The sequence below is a fragment of the Corapipo altera genome, unplaced genomic scaffold (assembly GCF_003945725.1).
Source record: "Corapipo altera isolate COAL_440 unplaced genomic scaffold, ASM394572v1 60891, whole genome shotgun sequence".
Classification (NCBI taxonomy): domain Eukaryota; kingdom Metazoa; phylum Chordata; class Aves; order Passeriformes; family Pipridae; genus Corapipo; species Corapipo altera.
Genome location: NW_020885384.1, coordinates 2,941 through 13,021, shown reverse-complemented (window position 1 = coordinate 13,021; position 10,081 = coordinate 2,941). Strand labels below are relative to the sequence as shown.

Below are 10,081 nucleotides of genomic sequence, written 5' to 3'. Positions count from 1 at the left end.
AGGTGGGATCCCATTATCCATCCCTGAGGTGGGATCCCATTATCCATCCCCGAGGTGGGATCCCATTATCCATCCCCGAGGTGGGATCTCATTATCCATCCCCAGCCTTCGTCCTATGGTGGGATCCCAACCTCCAACCCCGTGGTGGGACCCCATCACCCATCCCCAACCTCCAACCCCATGGTGGGACCCCATTATCCCTCCACAACCTCCATACCCACAGTGGGACCCCAACCTCAAACCCCACAGTGGGACCCCAACACCTCCATCCCCACAGTGCCCATCTCCCCAGGCTGGTCCCGATCCCCGTGCCAGTGTCCCCAGGGTGGTGGCAGCCTCGTATCCATCTCCCCAGGGTCCCAACCCCATGCCCATCTCCCTGGAACAGTCCCAGCCCCATGGACCATCTGTGTCCTCAGGGTGGTCCCAGCCCCATGTCCACAGCCGGGGGTCCCCAGCCCTGTGCCCATCTCCCTGTGGTGGTTCTCATCACATGCCCACATCTCCAGAGTGCTTCCCACCCCATCCCCATGTCCCCAGGGTGGTCCCCAGCTATGTCCCAATTTCCCCAGGGTGATACTCACCCAATCCCCATGTCCCCAGGGTGGTATCCAGCTATGTCCCCAATTTCCCCAGGGTGGTACCCACCCCATCCATGTGTCCCCAGGATGGTCCTCAGCCATGTCCCCATTTCCCCAGGGTGATGCTCACCCAATCCCCGTGTCCCCAGGGTGGTACCCAGTCATGTTCCCAAGTTCCCACAGTGGTCCCAGGTCTGTGCCCATCTCCCTGGGGTGGTCCCAGCCATGTCCCACCTCCCCAGGATGGTCCCCACCTTGTGCCATGTCCCCAGGGCGGTGCCAGCCCCGTGTCCCCGTGTCACTCACCCTCAGTGCACCTGTCCCCGCTCTTGCCCAGGTGGCAGCGGCAGGTGTAGCCCTGCCCGTCCGGCCGGTTGACACAGGTGGCATCGGGCCCACAGGCCTCTGTGGGGTGACAAGCCATGAGCACCCAGCCGAGAGGGACACCGAGGTGCCATCCCCACGGCAGGGTGGTGTCACCTACCTGGGTGACAGTGCAGAGCCTGCGAGTACTCGCAGTTGCTGCCGGTGAAGCCGTGGGGACAGCGGCACATGTAGGTGCCACTCTCGTCGTCCTGGCACACGCCGCCGTTCTGGGGAAGGGGTGATGTGGGTGTCAGCCGTGGGTGGCGATGGGTGGGCACCTCCCACCCCCTCCAACCTCACCTGGCACGGCCGGTCCTGGCAGGTGGGACAGTTGGTGACACCGTGTGCCTGCAGGTCCATGTCCCCAAAGGCCACGTCCTCTCCTTGGATGCGGAGCTGGCGCACGCAGCCTGCGCAGGGATGGGGATGGGCACAACTGCCACGTGATGCCCAGCCCCCCCCCGCCCTGGTGCCCCCCAAAACCCAGCACTCACCCATGAAGCCACGGCTGAGCCCCGTCTTGGCCACGGCGCTGATGTCGGGGTACCCGCCCAGGAACAGCTCCTCGTTCAGATCCAGCCCTTGGAACTTCCCCTGCAGGCATAGACAGGTGGGCACCACCTCCAGCACCCTGACCCCCACCCAATACCTGCCACCACCCCCCGAATCACTACCTGGGAGGTGCCATTAACGGGGGGGGTGCCCGTCCAGTGCCAGCGAGCCCCAGGTGAGGTTGCGGAGCAGCCGCACGGTGTGGTACTGGCCCAGCCGCAGCGCCACGGGGTGACGGATGGTGGCCATGCCCGAACCGGCATCAAACCTGATTGTTTTGGGGCACAAGGGGTGTGGGTGGGTGCTGGCATCCATCTCCCCCCTGTCCCAGAGCACCCACTCGTGGCTCTCACCTAAACTCGGGGCGGCCGCCCACCAGCCCAAAGGAGATGAAGTCGGCGCCACTGTTTTTCCTCTGCCCGTTGTAGAGGAGAAGTCCTGAGGGGTGGGAGGAGTTCAGGCAGGAGGGTCCCCACCCTGGGGTGGGGGTCATGTCCTAGGGGATCTCAAAATCCCCCCAGGATGGAGGAGAACTCCCCCATAAAGTGGAGGGGCTCAGATGAAACAAGAATGGGAGATAAAGGAGGGCAGGGGGAGGATGAAGGGAGGAGGAAACAGTGGAGAGAGCATGGAGGGGGACACAGGGACACATGGGGGACACGGGCTCACCATCAGCAGCATCAGGCCGGAAGCTGATGAGGATCTCAAACCTCTTGTAGGCGTCCTTGATGGTGGGCAGGGGGAGGAAGGACTGGGGCGACTGCCCGAAATAGGGAACCAGGTGCTCTGTGGGGACAGGGCGGGTCAGGAGGGGTTCGGGGATATCACCCCCACTCCTGCCCAGCCCTCTGCCCGTCCGCCCCTCCTCACCCTGGACCTTGAGCACATAGTAGGCCGTCTCCTGGCCGCGGTGGTTGCCGGCGGTGCAGGTGTAGACGCCGCCGTCCTCAGGGCGCACGGCCGGCAGGGTCAGCACGTTCCCCTCCACCCTGGCACCCGCCGGCAGCTCCCCCTCCAGCTGTGACACAGTGTGGGGGTCAGCACCCACACACGGTGCCCCCCGACCCTCCCCCCCCACCCCACCCCTCCCTCTCACCTTGCTCCAGGTGATCTCTGGCACCGGGAAGCCGGACGCCAGGCATGGCAGAACAGCCGCCGATCCCACGGACACCTCCTTCACCTCTGGCTGCCCCGCGATCTGGGGGGCGGCTGGGGACACACGGGGGTGTCACCAGGGCTGCGGTGACACCATGTGTGTCCCCCCAGCTCCGCGTGTGTCCCCCCAGCTCCGCGTGCCCACCTTGCACGTGCAGGATGACGTGGGACTGGACGGTGCCCACGGCGTTGGTGGCGGTGCAGCGGTACTGCCCCGCGTCCGCCCGCTCCACCCGCTCGATGGTGAGGGTGCCAGCGCGGACCAGCACCCCGGGACGGATGCGGCCCCCCACTTTGCTCCAGGTGACGTGGGGACGTGGTTCACCCAAGCCCAGGCACTCCAGCTCCACTGTCGTCCCCACCAGCACCGTCTGCACGGCTGTCCGGATGTTGATCAGGGCCCTGGGGAGAGCTTGGGGGGACAGCGGGGTTTTGGGGTGACCCCCTGGCACAGGGAGGCATCGCAGCCCAGGGTGCCACGAGAGGAGTGGGAGATGGGGAGAAATGGGGTGTTCAAGGGGATGGGGGGACCAGTGGGATTGGGAATGGGGAGGTGTTGGAGGTGTTGGGGTGCTTATGGGCTGGGGAGACGTTGGGGGTGTTGGGGTACTCACAGGCATGGGGAGACAGGGAGTACCAGGGTTGTGATGGGTGTGGGGAGAGATTGAGGGTACTGGGGTGCCTGTGGGCATGGGGAGAGATTTGGGATATCGGGGTGTCCATGGGTGTTGGGAGACTTGGGGGGTGCCCAGGTGACCGTGGATTTAGGGAAATGGAAGGTACTGGGGTGCCCCTGTGTGGGGGGAGGTGCCCGTGGGGGATAGGTCAGGGGTCTCCTGTGCCCCGGTGCTGCTCCTACCCTGGACGGTGAGGGTGGCCCTGTCCTCCGCCTGCCCGCCCGGGGCGCTGGCCCGGCACACGTACACCCCCTGTGCCCCCCACGCCAGCTCCGGGATCCTGTGGGGACACAGCCGGGGTGAGGGACCCCACAGGGGGTCAGGGGGGTCCCACCTCCCCATCCCCCGTTCCTTACCGCAGCACCCCGTCCCTCACGCTGTGGGTGGGGGGCAGCTCCCCGCCCTCCTTCAGCCACTCCACACGCGCCCGGGGGTCCCCGGACACGGCGCAGGCGAACTCGGCGGTGCCACCCACTCCCTTGACGAGGCTCCCCGGGGTCACCCGCACCGCCAAGGGACCACCACCGATGTCCACACCTTCAGCAGTGCCACCTGGGAGGGGTGGAGGACATCGATGGTACCAGGTGGCACTGGGATCACCCGGGCGGGATGCAGAGCCCGGTAGTACCCAGGCAGCACCAGGAGCACCCAGGCAGCACCGGGAGCAACCTTGGAGTGACGCAGAGCTCAGTGGTACCCTGGTCCCAGAGGGCTCACCGTGGACAGCCACGCGGGCGAAGGCCTCGGCGGTGCCCACGCGGTTGGTGACCAGGCAGCGGTAGGTGCCGGCGTCGGCGGGGGCGGCGGGGCCGATGCGCAGGAGGCCGGCGCGGTGGGACACGCGCCCCGACAGGCTCCCGTTCACCTTGGCCCAGGTGTAGTGCAGCGGGGGGGTGCCGTGCGCCAGGCACTGCACCTGCAGCGCGTCCCCCGCGCGCACCGCGGCGTCCTCCGGCAGCACCGTGGCGTACGGAGCGGCTGCGGGATGCACGGAGCCTCAGCGGGGATGGGGCCGGGAACGGGTCAGCGGGGCAAGGAGGGTGTTGGAGCAGGGTGTGGGGGGGGTGGAGGCGGGTGGGTGTTGGGATGGATGAGGGTTGGATGGATCTGTGAGGAAGGGATGGATGGAGGAGTGGGAGAGGAGATGAGATATGGATGGCTGGGACGCTGAGTGATGGATGGATCTACCAGGAGGGAAGGATGGATGGAGGGATGGATGTGTGGAGGGATGGATGGAGGGAGGGATGGATGGAGGGATGGATGCATGGAGGGATGGATGGATGGAGGAATGGATGCATGGAGGGATGGATGCATGGAGGGATGGATGGATGGAGGGATGGATGGATGGAGAGATGGGTAGGTGAATGGATGGCGGAGTTTGAGAAGAGATGATGAGATGGGCATGTGCTGGGATGGACAAAGTGGATGAATTCATATGGAAGAAATGGATGGAGGGATGGATGCATGGAGGGATGGATGGACAGATGAGTTTGGGACAAAAAGGAGTGATAGGTGTGTGCTGGGGTGGACCAGGGATGGACAGATCCTCAAGGAAGGGATGGATGGAGGGGTGTGACAGGAGATGAAGAGGTGGATGTGAGCTGGATGACTGAATGATGGATGAATCCACCAGGAAGGGATGGGTGGATGGCAGAGTTTGAGAGAAGATGGAGAGATGGGCACATGCTGGCATGGGTGAGAGACAGATGGATCCAAGAGGAAGGGATGGATGGAGGGGTGTGAGCAGAGATGGAGAGATGGGTGTGCGCTGGGATGGATGAAAGATGGATGCACAAGGAAAAAATGGATGGAAGGGTGTGACAGGAGGTGGGATGGCTGAGTGATGGATGAATCCATATGGAAGAGGTGGGGATGTGGGCGGATGGATAGATGGATGGATGGATGATTGGCAGAGTCTGAGAGGAGATGGCAAGTTGGGCGTGTGCTGGAATGGAGGAGATGGATGATGCACAAGGAAAAGATGGATGCAGGAGTTGGGAAATGGAGAGTAAGATGTGAGGGATGAATGTACCAGGAAGGGTTGGATGGATAAGTCTGAGGGGAGACTGAGAGATGGGTGTGTGTTGGGGTGGATGACATGGATGGACGTACAAGGAAGGGATGGATGGAAGGGTGTGGGAGGAGATGGTGAGATGGATATCAGCTGGGATGGATAAGCAATGGATGAATCCACAAGGAAAAGGTGGATGGAGAAGTGAGGAGATGTAGAGATGGGTGTGTGCTGGGATGGAGGAGTCGGGTGGAGGAGTTAGGAGATGGAGAGCTGGGACAGCTGAGTGATGGATGAATCCATGGATGAAGGGGAGGGGATTGTGGGTAGATGGATGGATGGATGGATGGATGATTGGCAGAGTCAGAGAGGAGATGGTGAGTTGGGTGTGTGCTGGGATGGATGAGACGGATGATGCACAAGGAAGGGATGGATGGAAGGGTGTGAGAAGAAATGGAGAGATGGGCATGTGCTGGGATGGGCCAGAGATGGGTGAATCCACAGGGAAGAGATAGATGGAGGAGTAAGGAGATGGAGAGATAGGTGTGTTTGGGATGAATGTGATGGATGGATTCATGAGGAAGAAATGGAAGGAGAGATACGAGCAGAGATGGAGAGGTGGGTGTGAGCTGGGAGGGGTGAACCGTGGATGGATCCAGGAATAGGGGATGGATGGATGGATGGATGGAGGAGAGAGCAGAAGTGGAGACAGATGTGCACAGAGATGGGACAAGCTGGTGGCCACATCCATGGGAAGGACTGGGTGACAGATCTTGAGAGGAGATGGAGAGGACGAGCGCTGGGATGGGATGAGGATGGTCCCACAGGGAAGGGCTGGATGTGAGGGTGGGAGCAGCGATGGGGATGGGCACGTGCAGAGGAAGGACAGAGAGGAGCTGAGGATGGGTGGTGGTAGAGGTGAAGGTGGCAGGAGGGGCCCAGGGGCACCCAACCCCCCTGGGACCCTCTCCTTACTCTCCACGTCCAGGGTGACGAAGACCTCTGTGGAGCCCACGGGGCTGGTGGCATTGCAGATGTACTGGCCTGAGTCCTGCTGCGCGGCACGAGGGATCACCAGGGTCCCGTTGACCACGCGGTGCTGCCAGGGCAGGGGTGCCCGCAGCTTCGACCACTCGATCCGCGGCATCGGGTCCCCTGCGGCCACACCGGCGCCCGTCAGGTCGGGCACTGCCTGGGGTGCCTGTCCTGCACCACCACCCCTCCCGCCCGTACCTGTGGCAGTGCAGTGCAGCGTGGCCGTGTCCCCGGCCACCACGGTGACAGTGGCCGGCGCGGTGACCTCAGGAGCTCCGGGGTGCCGCTGCGCCGACTCCACGCCCACGTCCACCCGCGCCTGCGCCGAGCCCAGCGCGCTGTGTGCCGTGCACACGTAGGTCCCAGCATGCTCTGGTTTGGCTGGGGAGAGCTGGGTGGAGGGGACAGGGTGTGGGGTGAGCACTGGGCATCCTCTGGTGCCCTGAAGCACCCCGGGGTGCCCCCTCACCTGCAGGATGGCCTGGCTGTCCATGTGCAGGAGGGTCTGGTGCTCCACCTTCTGCCGGGAGCCCAGCCGGCTCCAGCGCACCAGTGGCCGCGGTTCGCCCCGACCAAGGCACTCCAGGCTCAGGGATTTGCCCTCCTTCACTGTCACGGGGCCTGGTGGCATGACTGACACGGTGGGGGCACCTGGAGAAGGAGGAGGACAGGGCTGTGGGGATGGGGACACCACCGTGAGGGATGGCCACGGGGGCACCATCACCTTGGGGATGTCGGGAACACGAGCAGGATGTGAGCATGGGAGTGGGGCTGGGGACCCCATCATCCCAGGGGCATCTGGAGCACATGGAGGACCCAGGGATGGGGACATATCATCCCAGGGGCATCTGGAGCACATCGAGGACATGGCCATGGGGATGGAGACATCATCACCCCTGGAGCACCGGGAGGACACCAGCATGGGGACACGAGTGCCACCACTCCAGGTGAAGCATGGAGGGGACATGTGAGGACACCAGCATGGGGACAGGGACGCCATCACCCTGGGGGCAGCTGGAGGACATGAGGATGGGGACACCACCAGTGCAAGAAGACCCGGAGCCCACGAGAGACACCAACATGAGGATGTCAATGGGGATGCCACCACCTGGGGGGCATCTGGAGCATGCAGGGACGGGGCCACCACAGCCACCTCATACCTTGCACCACGAGGTTGACGACGCTGCTGGCGACGCCAAAGCGGTTGGAGGCCACGCAGTGGTAGGCGCCCTGGTTGCCCACATGGGCACCAGTGATGGAGATGACCGAGCCATTAGCGCTGATTTTCACGTTGTCTGGGTAAGGAGCAGCCATCAGCACCAGGGCCATGCTGGGTACCGTGCCAGGGCCACCCCGGGCACCACTATACCTTGGAAGTGCTGGCCAGGTCCCATCCGCCAGGTGACGTTGACGGGCCGGGCGCCGTCGTGGACGCGGCACTTGAAGGTGGCATCTTCCCCCGGTGCCACGGCCATGCTGTGAGGGTCGATGGAGATGATGGGGCTCTGCAGGCCTGCGGGGACAAAGGGACAGGGAAGCCATGAGGTCACCCATGTCACCCACACCCCCCACCATCCTCCCCCACCCCATGGCTGCACTCACGGTAGCTGGAGCTGTCCCGGGAGGTGACGGTGACGGTGACAGTGGCCTCGCGAGAGACACTGCCCGTGTCTGCCCGGCACACATACTCCCCCGAGTCGGCCACCGAGAGCTGCGACAGCCGCAGGCGGGACCCCGACATCTGGGGACATCACAACACCAGGTGGTGGCATCAACCAGCCACCCACAGCCACCGTCCCCCACCCCGCAGGTGTCCCCTCCTACCTGGTGCTTGGCCGGGAGGGACCCCCCGCGCTTGTACCAGGTGATGGTGGCCTGTCCCTCCCCGGCCACCACGCAGTCCAGGTCCATGGTCTGCCCCTCAGTGACAGAGGACGCTGAGGACTCGATGCGGATGGGCGGCGTGATGGCAGAGGCTGAATGGGAAGGGTTGGAGTGACTGTCCCCAGTGGTCCCCCACACGGGTGAGGATCCGTCCCCCAGAGGGTGGCACTCACAGTGGGATGGGTTGGCCCCGTCATCGATGGTGACGATGAGGGATGTCTCCTGGGTGACGCCCCCCGATGTCACCCGGCACACGTACTCGCCCGAGTCGGCCGCCGTCACCTGGGGGATGCGCAGGCGGCTGCCCGACACCTTGGAGGGGACAATTAGGAGACAAGTCAGCACTGTAGAGCAGGGGATGGGACAAACTCAAGGTGACCTCCCTCTGTGCCCTACCTGGTGGCTGGCGGGCAGGGACCCCCCACGCTTGTACCACGTGACGGTGGTGGGGCCGGACCCGGCCACCACGCAGTTGAGGTCCAGGGTCTGTCCCTCGGCAATGGCCGAGGACAAGGACTCAATGTGGAGGGGCTGGGAGACACCAGAGGCTGGAGAGGACAGGGAAAGGGGACGTTTATCATCGAGGTGACACCTGACTGTCCCCAAGCGCTGCCCTCTCGCTTGCACTCACGGTAGTAGGTGCCGGCGCTGCTGGGCACGGTGACAATGACAGACGCCTCCTGCGTGACACTGCCCAGGGTCACCCGGCACACGTACTCCCCCGAATCGGCCACCGCCACCTGGGCGAGGTGCAGCCGGGTCCCCGACACCTGGGGAGGTGACACGTTGGGTACACATCAATGCCTGTCGTGGGGCTGTGCCCTGCGGGGTGATGCCACCTCCCCTGTGTCCCACCTGGCTGTTGGGGGGCAGAGCCCCCCCGCGCCGGTACCAGGTGACATGGGGGTGACCCTGTCCTGCCACCATGCAGTTGAGGTCCAGAGTCTGTCCCTCGGTGACAGCAGCAGACGAAGTCTCGATCCTCACCGGCGGCGTGACACCGACGCCTGGGGGTGGCAGTGGGGTCAGTGGGGGCACCACAGTGTCCCCACTGTGTCCCCATGTCACCGCCCACCCCTGGTACCGTAAGAGGAGCCGGCGCCAGTCTGGATGGTGACGATGAGGGATGTCTCATGTGTGGCAGTGCCTGATGTCACCCGGCACACGTACTCCCCCGAGTCGGCCGCTGTCACCTGCGGGATGCGCAGGCGGGTGCCCGACACCTGTAGGGGGGTGACACAGGAGAGAATGGGGACACAAACCCCTCATCACTCCCAAAAATCCCTTTCCCACTCCAAAATGCTCCTCGGTCCCCTACCTGGTGCTTGGCTGGGAGGGACCCCCCACGCTTGTACCAGGTGACAGTGGCCTGTCCCTGCCCAGCCACGATGCAGTTGAGGTCCAGGGTCTGTCCCTCGGCCACGGAGGAGGACGAGGACTCGATGCGCACAGGGGGGGTGACACCAGCAGCTGGGGACAGAGATGGGACAGTCACCCCTGACCCTGTGGCACTGTCCCCTGTCACCTCCTGTCCCCACTCACGGTAGGCGCTGGCCCCACTGGGCTGGATGGTCACCATGATGGAGATCTCCTTGGTGGTGGCCCCGCTGGTCACCCGGCACACGTACTCGCCCGAGTCGGCCGCCGTCACCTGCAGCAGCCGCAGTCGGGAGCCAGACACCTGTGGGGAGGGGACACAGGGGTCACCGGGGCCATCAGCGCTGGCACGGGGCCATTTGGGATTGCATGAGGCCACTCGAGTCTGCACGGCGACACTTGGGCTTCCCTGGGCCACCTGGGCTTACACAGAGTCACCAGGG

The 10,081-nt window shown here is 64.2% G+C and overlaps 1 protein-coding gene across 1 annotated transcript in view; it reads right to left on the bottom strand.

The window, feature by feature from the left end:
- The window catches only part of LOC113940451 (basement membrane-specific heparan sulfate proteoglycan core protein-like), a gene marked incomplete at both ends in the record, with an annotated part of 16,544 nt that overhangs the window by 3,671 nt on the left and 2,792 nt on the right, over positions 1 to 10,081 (bottom strand). Inside the window, 28 exon segments of the mRNA XM_027631597.1 lie at positions 888 to 986; positions 1,066 to 1,174; positions 1,248 to 1,357; positions 1,442 to 1,541; positions 1,622 to 1,651; positions 1,653 to 1,767; positions 1,853 to 1,937; positions 2,169 to 2,285; positions 2,370 to 2,517; positions 2,596 to 2,708; positions 2,800 to 3,066; positions 3,514 to 3,611; positions 3,688 to 3,883; positions 4,049 to 4,309; positions 6,318 to 6,497; positions 6,576 to 6,768; positions 6,847 to 7,028; positions 7,538 to 7,672; positions 7,747 to 7,890; positions 7,980 to 8,118; positions 8,202 to 8,353; positions 8,435 to 8,573; positions 8,658 to 8,809; positions 8,893 to 9,031; positions 9,117 to 9,268; positions 9,346 to 9,484; positions 9,580 to 9,731; positions 9,804 to 9,942. Coding sequence (XP_027487398.1) covers positions 888 to 986; positions 1,066 to 1,174; positions 1,248 to 1,357; positions 1,442 to 1,541; positions 1,622 to 1,651; positions 1,653 to 1,767; positions 1,853 to 1,937; positions 2,169 to 2,285; positions 2,370 to 2,517; positions 2,596 to 2,708; positions 2,800 to 3,066; positions 3,514 to 3,611; positions 3,688 to 3,883; positions 4,049 to 4,309; positions 6,318 to 6,497; positions 6,576 to 6,768; positions 6,847 to 7,028; positions 7,538 to 7,672; positions 7,747 to 7,890; positions 7,980 to 8,118; positions 8,202 to 8,353; positions 8,435 to 8,573; positions 8,658 to 8,809; positions 8,893 to 9,031; positions 9,117 to 9,268; positions 9,346 to 9,484; positions 9,580 to 9,731; positions 9,804 to 9,942 — 3,985 coding nt within the window.